Raw genomic sequence first — 23282 nt, 5'->3', positions numbered from 1 at the left:
GTAAAGAAGAACGTGTGCCATTAAAGAAAATTAGAGCACAATGCAGGGAAGACATCTGTTCTTAAATAAAGTAAGATCTGCCTATATCAATAGTTCACACTCATTTTAACTTGGAGAAACTCTTGAAATAATATTCGGGTATTGGGGACCCCCTGCATAAAAATTTAATCTACAACTCAACCCCCCCCCCCACACACACACGTCATGATCTCTTGTGGAACTTATATCAACTCTTCACAAAACCCTGGGGTTCCAGAGAACCCTGGTTGAGAACCTCTATTCTACATCTTGATATTAAGTATTCACACAAACATTAGTCTCTTAAATGGGATGGGGAAAGCTTCTAGGATCCCTGGTTCATATTAGAGATGGAATTCCCAAGATCAAGGACACACAATGGAGCTCCCAGAATCCTGCAAGCGGTGTTCTTACTATTCTGTGTTCAACTGCCTCATAAGAAAAAAGAAAACAAGCAAGATGAGGAAGCATTAGGAAGGAAATCTATGATCATTTGTTATGACTGCAGTACTAATGTCAATTTCCAGCAATGAGGGTTTGCTAGCTGCAGCAGGGAAATACTGCAAAGGCTGCAAAAACAGGAAAGGGGGATTGCCCTGGCTTCTATGAAATCCCCCTTGTCTAGGCTCAGTGAGTTACCTACCAAAGGTTAGTAATCAACATCTCATGAATTACACAGAAAATGTATCTTTGCAACTCTCAACATGGGATCCAACTTAAAAAGTAGATTCTAAAAAGCAATGCCTATACTTTTTCTTGACCCAAAGCATCTACACTTGAGCTATCAAGCTAACTGCTGTCAAAAAGAAGTATCAGCTAACACACCCTAATTTATTTTATTCAAATAGGGGTAAAATACCACCTATATATATATATTAAACACACAGGTTAGAAGTAAATGTTTTATTCAACTAAATTCCAGTACTACAAGGGCAGTAAAACAATGATACACTGAAAAATTGCAGCAATAAACATTTGTTAAAGACTGATAGAATAAATAAAACCTACAAAAATGAGAAATTATATAAACCCATTCTTAAACCACCCCCACCCCCCGCAAAAGTCATGGAATACAGAAATGCCCTCCTTCACTATTTCACAGGCAGTACTGTGGGCTATTTGCTTAAAGTTGTCCAGGAATTACATTCTAATTTAACTGTGAATACAGCTTTGCAGTGCACAGTTATGAAAACCACACTAACTTCCATCAAAGTGTCATTCTACACTTTTATTTACAAGACCATTGAAGGGCAGAGTTCTAGTACACCAGCTTTAATCCTTTTACTTTTCAAACTTATTAACATAAGCCAAATTGTAATGATACAGCAAATGAGACCACTGGTATTAACAGGTAGCAAAGGTCCACATCCAGGTGGTACTGACATCAGGGAACACTCCAAAACCAGTTGCTGCATAAGAGTGGTTGCCACTGACAAAAGCTTGAAATAACCAGTGTATATAGGAGGGGGAGGAGGGGAAATATGGCATTGCTGCAAGTCTTTAAAGGACAGCTTGCAACAATAGTACAGGATTTCAGGGCTGCCCACATATGCAGAAAACATGATTCATGAAACATCTGAAAAGAGAAAAAAAATCAAATAAGGTATAGCCGCTGACACTAAAGATTTAACATAAACACTTAAATGAAATCAAGGGCCTGCATCCCATCATCGTCTAATGCCATCTACGGAAAGTTCCCACTAGCAAAAGTGAAGCAATTTTCATAAACTCCAACTGACACCCCCCCCCCCCCCCCAATTCTCTTTCCAACCAAATTTGATCTAGAGGGCACAGGAAGTAGGTAAAAATACTTACAACTTGCAGGCTGTTCTCCATATCGTCGCATGATCTGGTCATGCGTGAACTTCACAAATGCGTCATACTGTTCTGTGATTTTAAAAAAAATGTTAAAAGTGAATAACCATGCATAACAAGTTGAAAAGTAGCTACTATACAGCCAAAAGAGAAAAAAAGGAAATCCCTTTTATTAAACATACTATAACATGCATGTGTGTGTGTGTGTACACCTGTGCTAACTTCCACAGCACAAAAGAGTTCAATCCAATTACATTTCTGTGCTGATGGAACTGCACCTATTGGAAAAGCGAAGGCAAACCTGCCTCCAAGTGGCCCCTATGCACCCTGAAAATCTGTTCCAGAGATGGGGACTCTTGACACTTTATGAAAGCTTAGGAACTTACAATGAGAGGAGAGAAGGAGACAAACCTATTGCAAAGCCAGTCATTTAATCCTAAATGTCTAATTCCTCAACCACCACTCATCCTTTTTCTGTGGTGCAGTATTTTAATGTATAATCTAGAATGCCATTCACAAGTTTCCTTAATTATATCCAAACCATTCATAAAATCACTTGATCTACATTACAAATGCAGTTCTTAATATTCTCATACTGCAAATTAGCATTTCTATGTTGCTCAGTACAATAAATGCTTTTCATACACACACAAAAGGTTCTATCTTCAGCATCATCCTTTAATGAATTCTATGTGCATGAACAGAAAGTCAATTTTGCCACTGTTAAGGCTGTCACTGCTAAGCTACGTGACAATTAAAAATGTTACTTACTGCATCCTTGCTATGACTGAAAATGATTACAGTCAGCCCTCCACATTTGGAGGTTTAACATTTGCAGATTCAATTATTTGTGAGTTTGTCTAGAAGGGGGCGGGAAGAAGGGGCAAAAGAAATAAAGAGGAAGTGGGCTCTATACCTCCGCTGTGCCTGGTGCAGCAGAAAAAGGCAGGGAAGTCAAGCAAGCTCCCCAGGGACCACAGGGGCAGCAGTGATGAGTAAAGGAAGGAAGGGGCTTTACTTCCCGTGCACCCTCCCCACCATTCACTCTCCTGACCTCCTTTCCTTCACAGCACACAGCACCTCCACCCGTGCCATTGGATAGAGGGAGGGCTGTTAATGTACTGAAGGTGAAAATGTTCAGATGTGGCAATGGTTGCAGAAGCCTAAATTGGCTATAGCTGGAGTCCAGAGCAGCAGCCGAATACTCAAGGTCAACTGAGCTGGACTAAATGTAAATAGGCTATGTCATTAGTCTGAAGAGGGACTGGTGTCTATGGTGCATAGCAACTTGTATAGGAAGAGGCTGGGCTAAGTGGTCGCCTCATGGTAATTCTGTATATAAGCAAAAACACTGTGCTGTGGGATTGTGGGAGTTTGAGATAGTGTGGTGTGTCAGTTGGTAAGAGTTTTTGTACAGTGGTGATAAGCTCGTGTTATCTGAAACATAGTAGTAAAGCCCTCTTAGGAGTGAACTGCTGGAGAGTGATTCTTTGATCTAGCAGCTGTTTCTCCATCTCCAAACATTCTTCCAAGCAAGCCAAAAGCATGTGTTTGGAGCTTTGCTCTGTTCCTGTGTTGGAGAGATAGCCGACGTCTTCATCCATTTGCCACCGGACCGGAATCACAGGCAAGTTTCATCACCCAAATATCAACAAGGGCAGGTGGAGAAAGAGGTGGGGGGCAAGCAAGACACCCTTGGGGAACATGGCAGTAGCGCCCATCTTCCCTCCCTGGCCTTTTGCCATACCCAAAAGGTGCCTCTCAAGGAAGGGAAGGTGCCTTAGATTCTAATTTTTCATTTTTGTGGGGGTTCTGCACCCCATACCCTACCAATGAGGAGGGCTGATTGTAAAAGGAAATCAAGGAGACAGACTCCAAGGCATCTTTCCACTTCCTTTGGCAAAAGTCCCTATGGTGCACTTGAAATTGGTGAGTGGACAGATCAGTGCAACCACATTTCGGTAGTATCATAAATGTGATCTGGATGTGGGAGTGACAGATTACCATACTAAATGGCATTTACATTAGAAAACAAGTAGTCTGTAATCAGGTCTAGAAGCAACCTCCTACACAAATAAATAAAATCACTAAAAGCAGAAAGACCTAAAATGTAGCCCAGTACCTTATTTATTTGTGGTATTTATACCCCTCTTCAGCCTAAAAGGGTCTCAGAGCGGCTTACTACTACTACTACTACTACTACTGCTACTACTATTATTATTATTATGATTACAGTTCCCTGCCCTCAGGCTTACAATCTAAAAAGAAAGAACACAAAAGGAGAAGGGAATGGTGGTGGTGAAGGGGATCAGGTCCAAACCTTGTGTTTATGCAGTCTGGGAAATAATATTTCAACACATCCACGTGAAATTCCAGCATTAATTTGATTAATACGTGGCCAGCATTAATTTGATTAATACTTGGTTTGTGAGTGCCACAGCAGAACATGCAAATCTGAAAGGAAACTGTCTCCTCTCCAGAAGCAGCCCATTCATGGCAACTCAGATAGGCTGTGGTTATCATGCTGGAGACAAAAATCTATTCAAAGAGGTTTACTATCAATGAAGATCTCACTACTGCAACAGAATTCATTTTAACATACCTGCAAGTTTTGTGGTCAAGATTTCTTCATACTCTTCACGGATCTTCTCTTCACGTTCTTTGAGCAAACGTTCACAGATCATTCCAACTTGTCTGAGAGTAAACAGGGGTTGTTCTTTTTTCAGTGGCGATGATGCTGCAGATGAAATACCTTTGAATAAAAATTTCCACAGTTAATTCAGATATATTTTAGATGTTAGCTTCCAGATTGCTTACAGTACCATACACCTGAAAATGTTTTGAGAATTAAGATTTTAGACCAGTAGGAGCAATCTTGGCCCCAGTCCAAAGACGTTGCATGTAAACAAGTCCCACTTACTTCAATAGACTTAAATGTGTTATTTTCACCGCTACAAACCTCTTCAAGCACAAGGCTATAAAACTGAGTAGCCGATTTAGTTTATGCAATAGTTAGAACCAACATTAAACAAGTGTTTGTATCAAAGGAAACACAATGGCCTATTATAAACAGCCACAAACTATAATGCGCCCTTCCCTTATGCGGGGATCCGTTCTGGACCCCCTCCCCCTGCATAAGGGGAAAACGTGTATGCTCAAGCCCCATTGGAAATAATGGGGCTCATGCCTGCGGCGCATCCCCCACTACTTCTTTTGGGGCATGACAGGGTTTTTTCCGATGTGGCTTCCAGTGGGGTAAGGCACACCCGGGTATGACTACAGTATGTGTCTGCAATGGCTTAGACTATCCACAAGTGGTTGCAAGGTGGAATTTGCATGAATTTTGCTGACTCAGCTGTGTTAATGAAGAGGACATAATTTCTACCCTTCTTTTTTGTCTCCTGCAGCCTCCAATGCCCCCTTCTCCCAAACAATTTCAAATCCCTCTGAAGCAGTTTCTTAGAATATGGAAAGACAGGTGTGAATGACCATCTATTTGCTCACAGCTTTGAGAAATCTTCTCTGGAAAGGTGAGAATGTATATATATAGAGTGCAACTTGTCTCAGAAGTCTGAAGCATCTATAATCAATGTTCCAGTGTTCCAGAAGTTGACATACTTCACCACCAGCCAGATGCTTCTCTCCCCACTCCCTCCATCCCTGTCTTTCTGCCAGGAACGAGCACCAAACAGGACAAGTTGTCCAGGAATGACTGGAGATGGTGGCTTTGTTGTTAACCACCCGAGTCGATCGTGATTCATGGCAACCCTGTAGATGAGACATCTCCAAGACTCCCTAAATTCTACTACGCTTCTTAGTTCAATAGGATTCATACCTGTGACTTCCTTAATAGAGTCCATCCATCTAGTGTAGTCTTCCTCTCTTTCTATTTCCTTCCACCTTTCCTAGCATTATTGTCTTTCCTAATGAGTTGTGCCTTCCCATGACACGGCCAACATACAACAACCTCAGTTTAATCATCTTGGCTTCCAGGGAGATTTCTGGCTTGATCTGTTCTAAGACCCCATTATTTGTTGATGTTTTTGGGCTGTCCATAGTATCCTCAGCACTCTTCTCCAGCACCACATCTCAAATGAATTTATTTTATTTTCATCTGTTTCTTCAATTGTCTAGCTCTTGCATCCATATAATAATGGGGAATACAACTAGTTGTATGATTCTAACTTTCTTGCTTAGTTTTTTTATATCTTTTCTCTTTAGAATCTTGTTTCATAGCTGCCCTCCCCATTCTTCATCTTCTAATTTCTTGACTGCAGTCCCCATTCTGATCTAGGTTTGATCCAAATTATAGGAACTCTTTTACTATTTCTATTTCCTCATTGTCTAGGTTGAATTCGTCCAGGGTCATTGTTTTTGTTTTCTTTATGTTGAGCAGTAAGCCTATCTTAGCACTTTCTTCCTTGACCTTCCTTATCAATTGTTCTAGGTCTGTGATGTTTTCTGTTACTAGTATGGTGTCGTGTGCATATTTTAGTTTCTTGATATTCCTTCCTTCTATTTTCACTCCTTCTTCTTCTGTGTCCAAGGATGTTTCACAGTTTTTCATGGTGATTACCATTTTTTATTTAGCCATCTAAAAATTGTAGATCACTGGTGCTTAAGTGGCATATACAGTATTCTTGAAGGGGGAAAAGTCTCACAGACCTGGCTATGGAACAACACAGCCCACCCTCTCATGTCCTGTCCCCACCGGACTTGAGACAAAAAATATTATGGTTTATATACATACCCACAGCACTCTAAGAGCAATGAATAGCACATTAAACAACATAATAGAACAATCACCATAGCAAACAGAAACCACATGAGGTAAAAAAGTAAAGCTAATAATACTCAGCAACTACAATCTCATAAGAATTAGTTTCCATAAAATTATTTACAACACACCAAACTGAAAGTGTTGACATTTACCTATGAAGTTCTAAATGGGCTAGGGTTGAGGTATCTAAAATGCTCCTCTTGCCATATTAACCATCTTCTAAGTTGCAATCCTCCTCTAAGGCCCTGCTCTATAGTTCAGTGTTCAGAGTGATCCAGTTGCTGATGAGGTACAGGATCTTTCTCCAGCATCCCCTGGTTCTGAATTTCCATCCCAAAACAGATGGGAATGGCCCCTTCCCTAAGATCCTTTATGTAGCCTGTCAAATCATTTTTCTTTGCATTTGATTTTTACAAGATTTTGAGTTTTTTTAAAATTTTGGCTCTGATCTTTTGGGTTTTAAAATTCAACATTAATTCTACTGTGTTTTCCTAACTTGTATGGGGTTTCTTTTTTAAGATAAAAATAAATCTTGTGGCACTTTTACTGTACAGCTGATTTCTGATAGTCTTTCAGAAAGGATGGCCATCATTGTGCAAATTTAACAGCCAATTTAAATATATGCTCTTATTAAATCATTGGAATAAATTGTAGAGCAAGCCTCATCTAAGTACAGTCACCCCTCCATTTTCGTGGACTTGAAGTCTGCATCCCTCGCCTGTTCATGGGCGGCAAAAGGAAGGGGACAAAATGGGGTGTGCGCCTGCTGTTCACACCCACGGGTGCACACCACTATTCAACTCAATGGGGCTTGACTATAGGTGATTTTCTGTTTTCGTGGAGACGGAATAGATCCCCTGCAAAAATGGAGGGGCAACTGTACTTTTGGACAACATCCAAAATCAGGCAAGCTGACTATATTTCTTTATCCCCTTTACACTGCACTGTGTTTCCCACTTTCTTGAGATGCAGTACAATATACTGTAAACCCACCCTCCACACACACACAAGGATTTTTAAAAATAAAATTTTAGTTAAACACATTGATGACAGTATTTTAATTATCAGACTTCATGTACATTTATTCTTAAGCACACTAATTCAGGTCTGTCATTTTCTGTGCACATTTACCCTAAAAAACAAATAAACCCAAAAACCATTCACCTGGCAAAGCTGGTCCAGAAAGAAGAAATGCTTGTGACTGTGCATCAGTAGAATAACAAGGATCTGTTTGCTGGAAATTTTCTAAGTGTCTCCTCTTCTGCATGCGTTTATACTCCTGTTTTATATTGAACAGGATTTGCTCTAGAAAAGGAGAAACATAATAATTATGCTGCTGTACTATAGCCAAGTTCCCATTTCAAATCCCAAGCATTAAATAGACATATAAGACTCACACTACAGCAGTCAAACAGCATACTACAGGTTGAGTCTCTCTTACCAGAAATTCCAAAATCCAAAAATAAAATAAAATCTAAAATCTGGTCCCAAGGATTTCAGATAAGGGATATTCAACCTGTTTATATAAACTATATATTACTTATAGTAGTATATGAACTACAGCTGCATTTCAAGACAGTGAGAACATATCTCATAAATCATACAAATAGTTTAAGCAGTTCTATGTTTAATAAATTTATCCACCAAGTTTGGGATTTTGTATTAGAATTTGTGCAAATATCCTCTACTCTTAACATTATCCCTCACTAAAATTCCTGAAGACATATACAGAGTTACTAAAAAGATTTTGTTGGCAAGATGGTTGGCTGGTGGGGTTTTTTAATTCGTTTTTAATCTGTGTATTTTGTGTATCTTATTGTATTTGCTATGTGTATTTTGTCGTGTTTTACTGTATTTGATTTTATTATGCTGTTCACCGCCCTGATCATTGGAAGGGCGGTATACAAATAAAATTTTTATTTATTATTTATTTATATAATTTGCGCCCACTGCCTGCCTCCCACATCCGCTACCTTCCACTACAAAACAGGAAGGAGTGCATTAAACTCTGGGTAGCTGTTCTATGACACATAGCTAGTCCCATCTATATTCATTCCATCTCCCATATTTAAAACCGTATTTTTTAATGGCATCAAACAACCAAGCACTAACCAAGCTGCTCTGCTCTTGGCTGAAGAGTGGGGTATAAATACTATAAATAATAATATAATAATAATATGCTAGGATGTGTACAATCTGCTACCTTTATTTCTGCTGGCAATTCCATGATATAAGCTATCCCTGAGTGAACAGGTTACATTTACAAAATGCTTTTGCAATGAAGATTAGAAGTACACGATGTCCACAAATTATCTTTACAACTTCAGTTGCATATAGAATTGAAACTGTAAAGATACTTCCCGACACAAGTAGAATATTCAATTTCTACTGAAATCTTCGATTATGTGAACCTCATGCTCCATGTTAAAAAGTATATGTAGTTAAGCCCTTCACATCCACAAATTCCAAAAATATTTTAAAAAAATAATTCCAAAAAGCTAATCTTGATTTGGCCATTTTATACAGCTGGCCCTCTGTATCATCGATTCAACCATCCATGGCTTCAAATTATTTTTTAAAAAATCCAAAAAGCAAACCTTGAGTTTGCCATTGTATATAAACACCACTATTTTACTGTGCCACTGTATTTAATGGGATCTGAGCATCTGCAGATTTTGATATTGGGGTGGTGGTTTTCCCTGAAACCAAACCCCAGTGGATACCAAGGACCCACTGTATAAGGGACACCATTTTACTACACCGCTCTATATAATGGTACATGAACATCCACAGATTTTTGGTTTTCATGGCCAGCGACCCTGGAACCAAACCTCAGTTTATACCAAGGGCCCAATGTACTAACTTTCTAAACAATGAACTATGAAAACCTATGAAAGACATACACTCTAAAAGTTATGTTGGAAAAGTCACAAAATCTTCAATACCTCAAAATAATCAGTAAAAATTATCCAGTATTCTCACCAATGTTAATATTAAATCTAAATAAACTCAAGACATGTCTTCTGGTTTGTTTGCTTTTTGAAACAGACTTCACACACTATGCCTTAACATCTTTTAAACCTTTGAAAGATTCACTGGCCACCCAATTTCATACTGAGGTTTTTGTACACTCAGCTACAATCTGCTGCACGTCTGCACTGAACATTTGTGTCCACTATTAATCACCTAGACATGCTTTTGTCAGAGAAAGCCTGTAACTTTCCTCCTTCACTTTTGAAACAGCACAGAGAAAATATGAATAGGTTGTTTTTGTCCTGTCATAAAGCAGAATGAGGCAGAAAAGAAGGAATAGTCCAAAGGAGGTTTGAATCCAGGACTCTCCAAACATTAGTAGTACATATTTATATTTTCAGAGTACTCTTCTCCTATATACAAGGAAACATTTCACCATAAGACCTATTGAAGCAAATACATATAGTAACATATTAATTTTCAAGTTATACTGAAGTTTATTACAGAGCACATTTTAGAAAGATGGTTTTTAAAATGGAGCAAAATAGTTTCTTATAATATGGGAATAATGCAGAATTTGACTTTATTTTCCATTACCCTTTCCCCCATCATTTTCATTCATCTTTACTTGTCAGAGTACTACGATCTGATGTTTTTGGCAGGACCTGAAATTTCTGCCAACTTCATTCCAGTCCAATGACATGGCAAGATTTCTTGCAGTGGGCCAAAAAGAAGTTAATTCTTAATTACTATTTGCCAAATGTTTGCAATTTTTTAACAAAACATTTCAATTATCTGGAATCAGTGCTGAAAATGAAGAAGTTAAAAGTACATTCACCTGATTTTGGTTCCATTATCCCACTCCCACATGCCCTTCCTCACCATGGCACAGGCTCTGCTGGCTGCATAGTGCCCCATAACTTTCTAGAGATTGAATGACACATGGCTGAAAGGGGAAATTAATCAGCATCAGCTATATTAACATACCCCCACCCTCACTGTTCTCTAGGGCTAGGATGTCAGGGGGACTTGTTCTCATGTTAACTGCCTCTAGAAAAATGAGTTTAACAAGGGTGAAGAAAAAATATTTTGCATGTGTCCAAAAACACATAGTTGGCAGATGCCTCAACTACACTTGGATGCCCTTTGCTCAATGGTCTCAGGACAAAGAATGGGACACTACCAAAAGGTCATGACCACTGAAGAGACTGAACAGGAATGTAAGAGATTAGGCAGTCTGCCAAATAACTAACTAACTAACTAAATAACTAACCTGATAATATATGTGAAGAACTATGAACAAAAATATCTACCAAAGCACCATCCAACTACATCAGTACAGAACAGCCTTTTAAAAGTTTGCTGGGATCCCAACTCCCATTACGCCCTGCCAGCTTGACCACTGGTGAGGGATTCTGGAATAGTAATTTATGAACATCTAAATGGTGAAAGGTCATCCCTGATCAACATTATTTCTCTTTTGTCTAATTATATCTGCAAACTGTAATTATTGACTAAACTTGTCTTTTTCTGGAAATATTAAAGTCAAAATAAAGACAAATATCTACAACTGAGATGTCATTAATTGAACTGGACTGTCCAAGAATGTGAAAATATTTACAGTCAAATTCTGACAATGATTTCTCTCCTTGTTCAGATCTGACAAACTTGGATCTCAATTACTAACCACTTTAAACAGAGCATAGCCAGGAACAGTTTGTGACAACAGCACATCTCACCTCTCCCCTACACTAACCACTCACCCTACCCCACAGCTACCAAAGAAATGGATGTGCTGTCTCTTAACACAGAAGGAAAGGATACTCCAAAAACACAACAGCTGGTGGACAAGCATGTTGGTGAACTCAAAAGACCTGCAACGGAATGAGAACTGTTGCACAAACAGGGCTCCAGAATGCAGGGAGAGGGATTTCCCAAACAAGAGTCTCACACATAACAGAGGTAATAGAAAGATTTTTATATAGTTAAATGAATTTTACAGATTAAGAGCTCTCCACCCAGATATATAGTTGCCCCCCTGTTCTCGCGGACTTGAAATCTGCTGTCTTGAATATTCACAGAGGGGCAACCTCCATTAATTTCAATGGGGCACTGCCACAGGCACACACTCCATTCAAGCCTATCAGGCTTGAATATCGGTGAGTCTCCATGTTCACTGGATGTTCCTGCGGACACAGAGGACCGATTGTATTTTAATTGTCAAATGGATTCAACCGCAAATCCTGACCTCCCACATGAATATGACTATACGGTATTCCAGTTTCCAAATTGTTTGAATACATGACCTCTGTTCTGAGATGGTGCAACAATAATTGTTGTTTCCATTTTAATAAGGGCACCACCACTACCATATCAAATTATGTCAATTATATTGGTGTCTCTAATTTAATCTTCATTTGAAACAGCAATAACTGAGATTAAAGGTGTGGCTTTTCCTATCTATGCTGCAATGCCTTCCATTCTTCCATTATCATTGAAAAAATCCACTCAGTCCTTATGGTATTCTTAACACTAAGTCAGATAACTTTAGATGCTGTACAGAGAACAGGTCTTTTAATTGTTGGGATGAGACTAAATTTGGTCACACCAGTAGAACTACTAGCAGAGAAGAGGCAAAGATATAGGTCTAATGATATTGCTCAACAGAAATAAAGGTCTAATTATATACTGTATTATTTTCCATACTCATACAGATAAACTTTCTGGAAATAAAGAGTAACATTGTAATAGAAATTAAATTCAACATAAATTGCCTATTGACATTATTATATTTATATTTAAAACATTTATCATGTCAAAAAAATCAAAAGATTAGCACGGATCGTATGGCATGATGTCACGCTATTTCTGTCCAAATAAAATCTTTTCTACATTTTCCAGCATACTAACTATATTCCCCAAGGTCTTTGGTCATATGGACCTATATCTCAACTCAAAAACCTATACCATCCAATCTGCAATGGCTCATTCACACATGTAGTACATGAAGTAATGAATAATGCATGAAACAGCTCAAGGCAGAGGTATTAGTGATAAGCAAATTCAAAACCATATAATCAACAACCTCAACTATCGGAAATACTGTGTGTTACTAACTCAGAAATCTCCTCCTAGACATCTTAATTTTTCCTATGGCTAGCACCCTATACTTCTGCCAGCACGAAGAACGCTGAGGCAAGGAGGATCAGAAAAGAGGAGCAGTGGTTTCTGCCCTGGCACCTTCTGAGGGGCCTGTACAGACTGCAAAAAACAAAACAAAAACCCTCCCCAAACCTTAAGTGGAAGTGACTGGTTTTGAAAAAGCAGTATTTTTATGGTGAACAGTACAAGTGATGAAACTGTTTTAAAAATGCCTTCAAAGAGAAGCAGATTATTGCAGAAGTAGTTATGGCCACAAAAACAGCCAGAAGGTCTAGATGCCCCAAAGGCTGCACTTTGCCCATTCTGCTCTATGGTGGCACATTTACAACACAACTCTAAGTGTGCCTATCCAGAGGTTAAGTCAAACTGATTTCAACAGAACTAATTCCCAGGCAGAGGAAGGCCACATTACAGTGACTTCATAAGGGAAGCCACTGCCCTGACATTGCAAGAATTTAGCTGGGCTGTTGGTAACAAAACCAATACTTTTGTGGATTTCTTACTCATAGTGTTGCCATAAGCCAAAGCCAATTTGATGGCAAGTAACAACAAGTTATGTAATCGCACTGACACCTCCAGATAGGTAAGGCCTCACCATCAGATTCCTGTGGCATAGCTCAGGCAGTTCAGCCTACAGTTTCAACAGAAGTATAAGATCAATACTCTGCAATGAGTTATCCCTTTTTAATTGACTGAATTTCATTTTAAGGCCTATGTGCAAGAATGCAACTCTAGACTGAACTAGTACAAAACCTAGACTTATAAAACATATCATACATACAACCTGTTTCTGCACTAAACCAATATCTTCTGTCAGTGCTGGAATGGATAAGGGTGAACAAAGTGAAATTTAATCCAGAAAAGACAGAAGGACTCCTGTTCAGCTGCAAGGCAGATAATGTCAGTCATAAGGAACAGGGATTCAGCCTGTGATGGATGGGACTACACTCCCCTTGAAATCTCAGGTTTGCAATTTAGGTGTAATCCTGGATGCCATAATGCTCAGGTTTCAGTGGCAGCCACAAGTACATCAGCTGCACCAAGTCCTAGAGCAGTCTGGTCTGGGACATGTGCCTTGATTACATCCCATTTGGATTACTGTAACAAGTGCAACATAGGGCTACCTTTAGAAACTTCAGCAGTTCCAAAATGCAGCAGTCTGGCTGTTAACCTGGGCTGGCTACAGGGATCTGTCACTCCACTGGCCCCTTCCCAGGCAGAATTCAAAGTGCTGGCTTTGACCTTTAAAGCACTATATGGCTTGGGGCCAGACTATCTGAAAAATCTTATCTTTCTGTATAAGCTAGGTACAGGAGAGGGCTCTTCCTCAGCCCCACCACATTCCCAGAACATAAAGTGAGGATACAGGAGAAGGTTTTCTCTGTGACTGCTCCCAAACTGTGGAAGGTCTGGGTGGCCCCTTCCTTTCTCTCTTTCTACCAGCAGGAGAAAACTGTTTACTCAGATAGGCCTCAGAAATCGAATTATGCAGAAGTATGGTTTGTGTGTGAAGTGATATGCTCTATTTTTAATCTTTTATTGGTAGTTATGTTTTAAATGTTTTTAACCATTGCTCTTAATAACACTGTTCTTTAATTCTCTTAACATTTGTAAAATAAGATTTTAGCTTAAGCTTATCTAACACTATTGTAGGATCTCTTACTGTACTATAAGCCCATTTTGGTAGAATGGTGCAATATAAATTAAATATAAATAAATAAAATGTAATCAAATGATAGCTACAGTTCCTCAGCTGGGAAGGGAGTTCTGCATTCCACCCAAAGGGATCTTTTTTCTTTATCTATGAGCCATGTAAATGCAACATATGCTGAAATTAAACTTGTATTACACATTTTAAGCTATGCAATTTCCTTCAGGTTTGAACAAATACCAAGTAGATGAAGTAGAAAGAAGAAAGCCAGTGCAGTATGAACAAACCTTCAGCAACACAGCACCTGTCCAAACAATGTTTCCAACTATTAAAGATGTAATGTTTACTCTAAACATTTCCTCTCCCTGCTCCCCCTGTATAGTGTTTATTTACCAATGGTCACTTTATACTCAACACAGCTGGTGTCTCACTTTAAAAGAGCCACTACCAATCCAAAACTCAATTTTATTTCACATCAAGGCAGCTGAGCCCCACACTAAAGCAAGAAGATTTAGTAAGTTACTTCATCCAGTCTTTTCCCCAATTAAGTATGACAAGCGCAAATCAATGTTTACATTACGTTCCGCAAAATTCAAAGGGCTTTGATACCTGACACTGAAGTGCTTCAAAGAATCTCACTCTTATGAGAAATTATTCAGCCTGAGCTAAGTACTAGCAGACTAACAACAATTTTCGTAAGTGAAAAAAGGTTCCACATTAATATGTACTGGTGTGTTGTGCCAATATAGGAACAAAACAGCAATATAAAATTAACAGAAGAGTGATACCTTTACTGGATCAGCCAAAATGCACAAAATACATCGTGCAAGCTTTCTTCATTAGGCAAAGATGTTTAAAATCATGTAGAAGAAAAGTCATGACGTTAGTCAGAGGCCTACATTTTGTCTCAGATTATGTATTTTGTACATTTCATTTGGCCAATAAAATCACACTCTTTTGTGATATTTGTTGTATTTTGCTACACCAAGTGCAAGCAGTAATATGGATTGCCACTTTTCAAAAACTGGAATTTTACTACAGTTTTCCATAAGATATATTTGCCATTTTTAGAAATGCACTGTTACATGAAATTAAACAGTAAAACAATGAACAAAAAGCAGCCACACTGGGAAACTAGAATTTACACAAAATCAACCAAATCTTAAATGAAAGCTGCACTTATATTTAACTTTCACGCCTTCAGTTACTTAAAAACATTCATTAAAAACAATTTCCAACTAAAATTTTGAATTTGGATGCAACATTTAAACCAAACAGCATAATGCTATCCATATTCAGTGGTACACGCTCCAAAGAAAATGTGTCTAAAACTTCAGTCAAATTTTATTGGTTTTCTGAAATCAAGTGTCATTTCCTTTTGGCAAATGGAAAGTTTTTCTGATATTTATACACAGCATGCTCTTTGTACTGTTGCTTTAGTGATTTCATTGTATAATTTGTTTGTGTTTGTTTTAAAACTTGGATGTTCTGTTTTTACATTTGATGGCTGAGATTGCAAAGGACAAGGTAGAAAGCTTCTAAGGATGTAAAAAGTCAAATCTCAGTATTCAGAGCAGCACAGCAGAAAACTTTCCAGAAAATCTGTATTCTTCTGTAGTATATCATCAGTGCTTGAGTGGACCTGTGATGTCTGTACAACATTTGTATTCCATAGAAAGCACCCAAGGGTGCTGCTCCAAGGCTGAACCCAATGCAACTAGGCATGGATAAAAGAATCCAAATGAACCTGCAGGAAACCTTTCAGCTCAGTGGTGGGCAGAGTGCAGCCTGCAGCCCACATGTGGCCCAACAGGGCTGCTTTTGGGGCCTTCTAGGGACTCAGAAAGGTGCAAAACTGCCCCATGCTTCCCTAAAGGGTGTCTGGGGGAAAGGGGGGAAATATAATATAAATTACATAATATATATTTGGCAAGAGCAAGTAGAGGGTTGCAGCCCTGCAAGATTTCCTGGAGGGATATACCATATATATTTGACTATAACTCGATGTCATGTATAAGTCAATGGTAGGTTTTGGGGCCAAAATTATGGATTATGATATGACCCATGGCTAAGTTGAGGGTAAAGCTTAGGGGCATGTAACAAAGGATTTAAATGATGAAGTACGGAAAACAATGCCAAACAACTTACAAAATTCCAGCAGGCACAACTGTTTGTGCTCAACCTAAAGGCTGGATGGATGAAAGAATAGGGGGGAAGGGGTCAATGCTTCCAGGACACATCATGCTCTTGCTTTTCACCAGGGCATGGTTCCTTTTGAAATAAGAGTTAAAGTACAGTATGTGGATAAGTCGACTCAGGTTTTGGGGTCAATTTTTTGACTAAAATTTCTAGACCCATATACAGTAAGTATATACAGTATACACCCATGTCTTCCAGAGTTGCCCACTCCTGATTTTGCTCTATGCAAGTCCATGCAAGGGACACTAAGGCTATTGGAGATTTCCTGAGCCTCAATTAAAAAAAAATCCCCACAACCCTATCAGTATAAAACTCCTATCAATTAACACAAAAACCAATGAAAGCCATCCCACATGACAGCACTGCAACCAAGCCTCATAGCACAGCTTATGAAGTGAAGCCTGCCGCACTTGCTGGCCTAAAGCCAAACACTAGTCCCAGTTAGAGCAGACCCACTGACATATCAGCAGTTACTTAAGTCTCACTGTTTCAATGGGCCAACAGTTGAGTTTGGAAACTGGGTTTAGGTCACTGAAACAATTCTGTGATGTCAATCAGGCAACAATGTACAATTAATTATTTATTAATCTTTGGTTAGATTAGATCTTGCTCGTTAGATAGTTCCGCTCTAAACCTCTTACCTATCTGCTTCAGGAGATGGGAACTTCTGAGAATGCTTTGCCCCCACACCAAGTCAGGCCACCCTGAAAAATGGCTGATTTTGGGAGGGCTTTGCCTGTTTCATCCAGGGTGCAGTCAGGGTGCATTTCAGCTACTCTGTTCACTCGCCTCCAGTACAGGGGCATTGAAGATCTGGCAGGCCACAAAAAAGGCTTCATGCAACCCATGGGTTTACCTACACTTGCGACAGACCTCTCCCAGCCCAAATGTCAAGGGAGGATTAAGCACCTGTCTACCTTTACATGAACTGAAGTCATTTAACATGCACATGAGATGATCTTTTTCTGGGGGACTCGGCATCATTTCATAAATGAGTTACCAGGCAACTCAAAACTAGTCATGAAAATTTATCCAGAAGCTCTATTTTTGTGTGTGTAAGATTGACCTGTAAAGAATGTGAAGTCTGTGAATGACAACTGCACACATAATTCTGAAACTGATTCAGGTGCATATGTATCTGGCATTACTGGTGTTCTGTGCCAATTCACATCTTGACATTTCTCAGAGGACTGAAATGCATAAAACTGTTACTTATTGTGCCTCTATATTCTGTTCTGTACAGGAACAGCTTGAACCATAGTCATGACAGGCCACCCACCGCCCCAAACCTTTTAATCTTAAATTTTGCATACTGTCTTTTGTGTAGAGTGCCTCATGTTACAAGAGGCAATGCCATCACAGTGTGAACACTGTATAAATTACATTCTCAACTGGCCACATGACAATCCATTTTAAACCCATATTTAAAATATTCACAGCATGGCTGTTTCTATTTCTAGTGAAGTCACACCTTTAAAGTGCTAGTATTAAATAACTCAACTTTGTTCCTGCTTGCCCTCCTAAAACAACATTTAACTGCTTAATGATTCAGGCTAAACTGCAATCCAGAGGACACCCAATCTGCTCTACTAACTCCAGCAGAAATTACTCATCAGAAATGTGTTCAGGGAGTAATTCAGCCACACTTCCACAATCCCATTAAAACTAATGATAGTGCATCAGGCCTAAATAGGACGTTGAACCCAAGTTTCAGAATGCAGCTTAATGTCACATTAAAATGTTAATACCTAGGTACTCTGACAATAATAATCTGAAGCAATTCCTAACCCACAAAGCAGAACTCAACAGTAAAGATATTTGCAAAAGTCCAAGATCTAAGAACCAGTTCAAAAGAATGTTTGCCTTGTGATAATAGCAACTATTCTGATTCAGCGTAGCAGCAGATCAAATTACTTAAATATGAAAACATTAAGCCTTGTAAAAGGCAGGTAAATTACTCTATCTGCTCTCTCAACTGATCCCACAAGCAAGACTCCTCCCAGGCCACACTCCTAAGAACATGCATATATATGCAAGTTCAAGTGGAGACCATGAATGGCACCTCATTCACAGAAAGACAAAAGCTCTGCATACTATGTAGGAATATAATGTCATATGAGTCTGTCAGCTAGATGCCATGCAGATAGCTTAGTGCAGCAATCTACTGTACATTTCTGATGCTGGCATTAATACTTTAATTAATACTGTTGAGGGGGTGCAAGAGCCAAGGAGGGGGAAATCCTCCACTGGGCCCTTTCTTTCTGGTTCAACAACAGCCTAAGACCCCTTTTGTCTTTATGAAAACAATCATAAAAATGTTTGACTCATCTGCTACTGTGTCAACCCACACCCTTCTTCTTCTTCTTCCTACAAGGCAGATCTCTCTCTCTGTGGGAACTGGGGGCAGCCCTGGGACTGAAGAAGCCAGGGCGAAGAAAGACAAATCCATTCTTTTGTGGCTGCAGCGCCCAAGCGGCCCTCCCCCGGTGATTGATGACAGGCCCTGGCTCCCTCCCCCTCCCCTCCCCGCCCCAGTGTTTGAAGAGGAGGAGGAGGAGGCACTGCTGCTGCCTAGGCTCAGCAACACTCACGCCCAGAGTTAATGGCTGCAACAAATCGATCCAGGAGGGGGAAAGGGCAAGGAGCCCGGGGGAGGGGGAGAGAAAGAGAGAGAGAGAGAGGGAGGGGAGTAGAGGGGAAGAGAGAGGGAGGGAAAGGGAGAAGAAAGAGATGAACAGAGGAAAAGAGAGGTGGGGAGAGAAAGGGGGCGAGAGAGAGAAGAAAGAGGGGGAGAGGGAGAAGAACAGGAGAAAGAGGAAGAGAAAAGGGAGGGGAGGAGAGGGGGAAGAGAAGGAAGGGAGAGAAACGGGGGAAGGAAGGGAAGGAGAAAGAGGGGGGAGAGGAACAGGGGGAAAGAGGGAGAAAAGGGGGAGAGAGGGGGAAGAGAGAAAGAGAGGGAGGGGAGAAAAGGGAGAAGGGGAAGAGACAAGGAAGGAAGAGGCCCTGGAAGCAGATCTCTCCTCCTCCCCCCACCCCCCGTACCACCAACGCCTTGCCAGAGCAGACAGAACGCAGTAGCCCTCTCCCTGAAAACCAAAGGGGAAAAGCGCTGCAGACAAGACACAAAGCCCCCCTCTCCCCTCTTCCTCCCGCTCCCCCTCTTGCCCCATTATCGCTCCCCTTCCTCTCGCTTCCTTCTCCTTCCCTGTGCTGCTGCTGGGCGGCCATTTCCATTGTGCCAGAGAGAGAGAGAGAGAGAGAGAGAGAGAGAGAAAGGAAAGGCGAGGTGAAGAATGCATCCACACTGCAGAGATAACCCGGTTTGGAAGCGCGTCAACTCTCTTTCTCTGACTCAAAGGCTATGCAATTCTGGGAGCTGGAGTTTGTCGTGGGGCCCAGAGTCTGGGCGCACAACAAACTCCAGCTCCCAGAATTCCATAGCAAAGAGCCAGACAAAGCGTTAAAGCGCTTCCAAGCCGGGTTCTCTCTTTCTTGGGGAGCCGCGCCCATCCTGCCTCGCTTCCCTACCTGTAGTGAGTCGGGTGGACACTTCCCCGAAGGGCGAGGGCTCCATGCGGAGGTACTTCTGCGGGGACGAGGAAGAGGAAGCAGGGGAGAAGGAGGAGAAGGGAGAGGAGGAGGAGGAGGCGGCTGCGGCGGCGGCCGAGGAAGCAGACAAAGGGGCGCAGCGCCTCCTCTTCGGCGAGGCCGGGCTCAGGAGCGGGTCGAAATCCAGAGTCCGTTTGAGGGTGGCTCCGCAGGCCATGGCCGGGGATGGAGCGGGAGATCAAGGGAGAGAGGGAGGAAGGGCTACACCGGCCGGGCCTCCCTTGATAAGGAAGAGGTTCGGGGTCTTTGGCGGTTGAGGCCTAGTAGGCCTTCTCTTCCTTTTAGGCCTCGGCCTCTCTTCCCGGCCTTCCCCGTCTTCGTGGTCCTGCCCCCCGGCTCTCTTTGCCCGGCTCTTCCGGCCTCGGAGGGCTCCGCCGGCGACCAATTCCCGGCTGGTTGTCCCCGGGAGGGTCTCTAGGCCGGCGGGAGCGCCTGGGCGGGAAGCTAGCGGGCTCTAGGCCGCCGATGAAGCCCGATTGCGGCGGGGGGGGGGGTCGTCGTCGTGGCGGCGGCGGCCTTTCTCTGTGACTCTCCCTCGCCAGCAATATGGCGTCAATAACAACGCCGCTGGTTCAAAAAAACCGTCCCCCGGCTCACGCGCCTGCGCAAGACGGGAGGGAGGGGAGGGAATGGCGCTAAGGCTCATGGGAGGTGTGGTTTCTGCTAAGGGAGTTTCCCTACTCTGAGAATGGAAGTATGAACTACGTTTCCCATAGTCCAGAGCGGCAACGGTGTGGCTTCCGGGTTAGGATTTAAATCCCACTACTGAGGAATGCCAGTGGGAAAAGAGAAGAAGGGGGAAGTGGTGGTGGTTTGGCATTAAGGAGGAGCACTTCATGTGGAGAAAGAGCTTAGTTTGCGGAAATTGTAACTGGGCTTTTGGTAGTTAATAATAACAACAATAATAATAGCATGTATTTATATCCAGCCTCTTCAATTGGTTTGAGGCGGCTGACAACATTAAAACAGCATTAAAATGCATTTTTTATACAGTATTTTATTTTTAATATATTTATTTAATATCTTGCCTTTTCCTGAAGGAATTGAAGCAGATTACAAAACAGAAGATGACAACAAAATGCAAATTACAATAAAATCACATTTTGAAATAATCCCTTACCCTCCACCTCCACCTGCTCCCAATCATAACTCCCACCATGGCATCATAATGAAGCACAATAAGTTTGAGTAATTATACATTTTTTAACAAATAAACAACACAGCATGATAGTCAAAGCATCACAACATATCAGTCAATATAACAATCCCCAGCTCTCCAACGGCAGCAAAAAATAACAATCAAAGCATTAAAATACCAAATAATGATTAATATCATAAAAGCCTTATAACCAAAAAACCCACCCACCCTCAGATTTAATATGGCATGGAAGGACTGGGGTGGGAGGAGAGAAAAGGTGTTCCTGTCCCTGAGGGTGTATCCACACACTGCAGATATAATCCGGTTTGAGACCGCTTTAGCTGCCATGGCTCAATGCTATGGGAATTCAGGGAAATGTAGCTTTGTGAGTCATTTTAAACTTTATTCTCACATTATTGAAATGCAAGAGCTGGACAGTGAAGAAAGTGGATAAGAAGAAAGTAAACTCACTTGAGAAACTGGAGCCATGTGTCCAAAGGAGGATGCCTAAAATGGTGAAGGGCCTGGAAACCATAAAGCCCTATGAGGAATGCCTTAGGGAGCTGAGTAGTCTGGAGAAGAGAAACTAGGAGCTGGTTTAGTCTGGAGAAGAGAAGGCTAAGAGGTGATATGATAGCCCTGTTTAAATACTTGAAGGGATGTCATATTGAGGAGGGAGAAAGCTTGTCCAGAGAACAGGACCCGGAACAATGGATGCAAGCTCCAGGAAAAGAGATTCCACCTCAACATTAGGAGGAACTTCCTGACAGTAAGGGCTGTTCCACAGTGTAACACACTTCCTCAGAGTGTAGTGGAGTCTCCTTCCTTGGAGGTCTTTAAGCAGAGGCTGGATGGCCATCTGTCACTGGGGGTGTTTTGACTGAGAGTTCCTGCATGGCAGAAGGGGGCTGGACTGGATGGCCCTCGTGGTCTCTTCCAACTCTATGATTCTATGAGATGTGGTGCTGGAGAGGAGTGCTGAGGATCCCATGGACAGTCAAAAAGACAAACAAATGGGTCCTAGAGCATATTATTATTATTATTATTATTATTATTGGTATTGGTAGTAGTAGTAGTATCCTGCTCTTTTCCCAGAACTGGGACTCAGAGTGGCTTCACAACCTCAAAAAAAGATCAAGCTAGAAATCTCCTTGGAAGACAAGATGATCAAATTGAGGCTGTCGTACTTTCACCACTTCATGAGAAGGCATGACCCATTAGAAAAGACAATAATGTTAGAAAAGGTGAAAGGAAGTAGAATGAGAGGAAGAGCACATGCCTGATGGATAGAATCTATCAAGGAGGCCAAAGACATGAATTTGCAGGACTGAAGTAGAGCAGTGGAGGACAGGGGGCCTTGGAGATGTCTCATTCACAGGGTCACCGTGTGTCAGGGTTAACTCAAAGGTGGTAAACAATAGCAGTTCTTATATACATTGTACTTCATGTTAGGAAATCGCCCAAAACCAATGAAAACAAAACAATCCAATCTTTGTTAACAAATGTCGGTCGTGTAGAGAAGGGACCTAAAACCATTATGCAGATGGAAAATTCTGCTCTGCTAGATTCCAAATCGATGGAAAATTAACCCAAGTTTAGTTGAGCTCTAAGATTTGCTTTGGAAAATCCCACTCTGCTTTTGGGATCAGTGAGTTGGGTCCAGATTCACTTTTATGTGGAGCAAATCAGAAGGACTTAAGTTAATGAATGGCCTTTAAGCCTCACTGGTCTCATTGGGTCTCCTGTAAGTACAACTAATTCTGGCTCCAATGTAGTAAATGATTGCAGAACCTGCACTCTAAAGCATGTTAGCCTTTTTATTATGTGTCAAAAGTGCTACAAATTTTCTCAGTAGTACATGCAGTGGAACCAGTGTGGCGTATTGGTTTGAGTTTTGGACTAGGACACTAGGAGACCAAGGTTAAAATCCCTACTTG

General features: G+C 41.1%; 1 protein-coding gene across 1 annotated transcript; it reads right to left on the bottom strand.

Moving 5' to 3' along the window:
• Positions 1-906: 906 nt before the first annotated feature.
• On the bottom strand, positions 907-20752 carry LOC121917359 (akirin-2-like). The gene is made up of 5 exons (XM_042443258.1): positions 20127-20752; positions 7778-7918; positions 4436-4585; positions 1834-1905; positions 907-1594 (listed from the first exon to the last, which is right to left on the bottom strand). The coding sequence occupies exons 1-5, from the start codon at positions 20362-20364 to the stop codon at positions 1584-1586; spliced, it is 612 nt and encodes a 203-aa protein (XP_042299192.1). The 5' UTR covers positions 20365-20752; the 3' UTR covers positions 907-1583.
• Between the last annotated feature and the right edge of the window lie 2530 nt (positions 20753-23282).

The sequence above is a fragment of the Sceloporus undulatus genome, unplaced genomic scaffold (assembly GCF_019175285.1).
Source record: "Sceloporus undulatus isolate JIND9_A2432 ecotype Alabama unplaced genomic scaffold, SceUnd_v1.1 scaffold_16, whole genome shotgun sequence".
NCBI classification, from domain to species: domain Eukaryota; kingdom Metazoa; phylum Chordata; class Lepidosauria; order Squamata; family Phrynosomatidae; genus Sceloporus; species Sceloporus undulatus.
The sequence above is the reverse complement of the archived record's forward strand: the minus strand, read 5'-3'. Positions and strand labels throughout refer to the sequence as shown.

Excerpts from the sequence above, each read along its gene's own strand:
- LOC121917359 (XM_042443258.1), bottom strand. The coding sequence starts at position 20,364 with ATGGCCTGCGGAGCCACCCTCAAACGGACTCTGGATTTCGACCCGCTC. Across the intron at positions 7,919-20,126 it reads GTCCACCCGACTCACTACAG|AGCAAATCCTGTTCAATATA; the intron begins GTAGGGAAGCGA and ends CTCCTTTTCTAG. Across the intron at positions 4,586-7,777 it reads TTCTGGACCAGCTTTGCCAG|GTATTTCATCTGCAGCATCA; the intron begins GTGAATGGTTTT and ends TTTTATTCAAAG.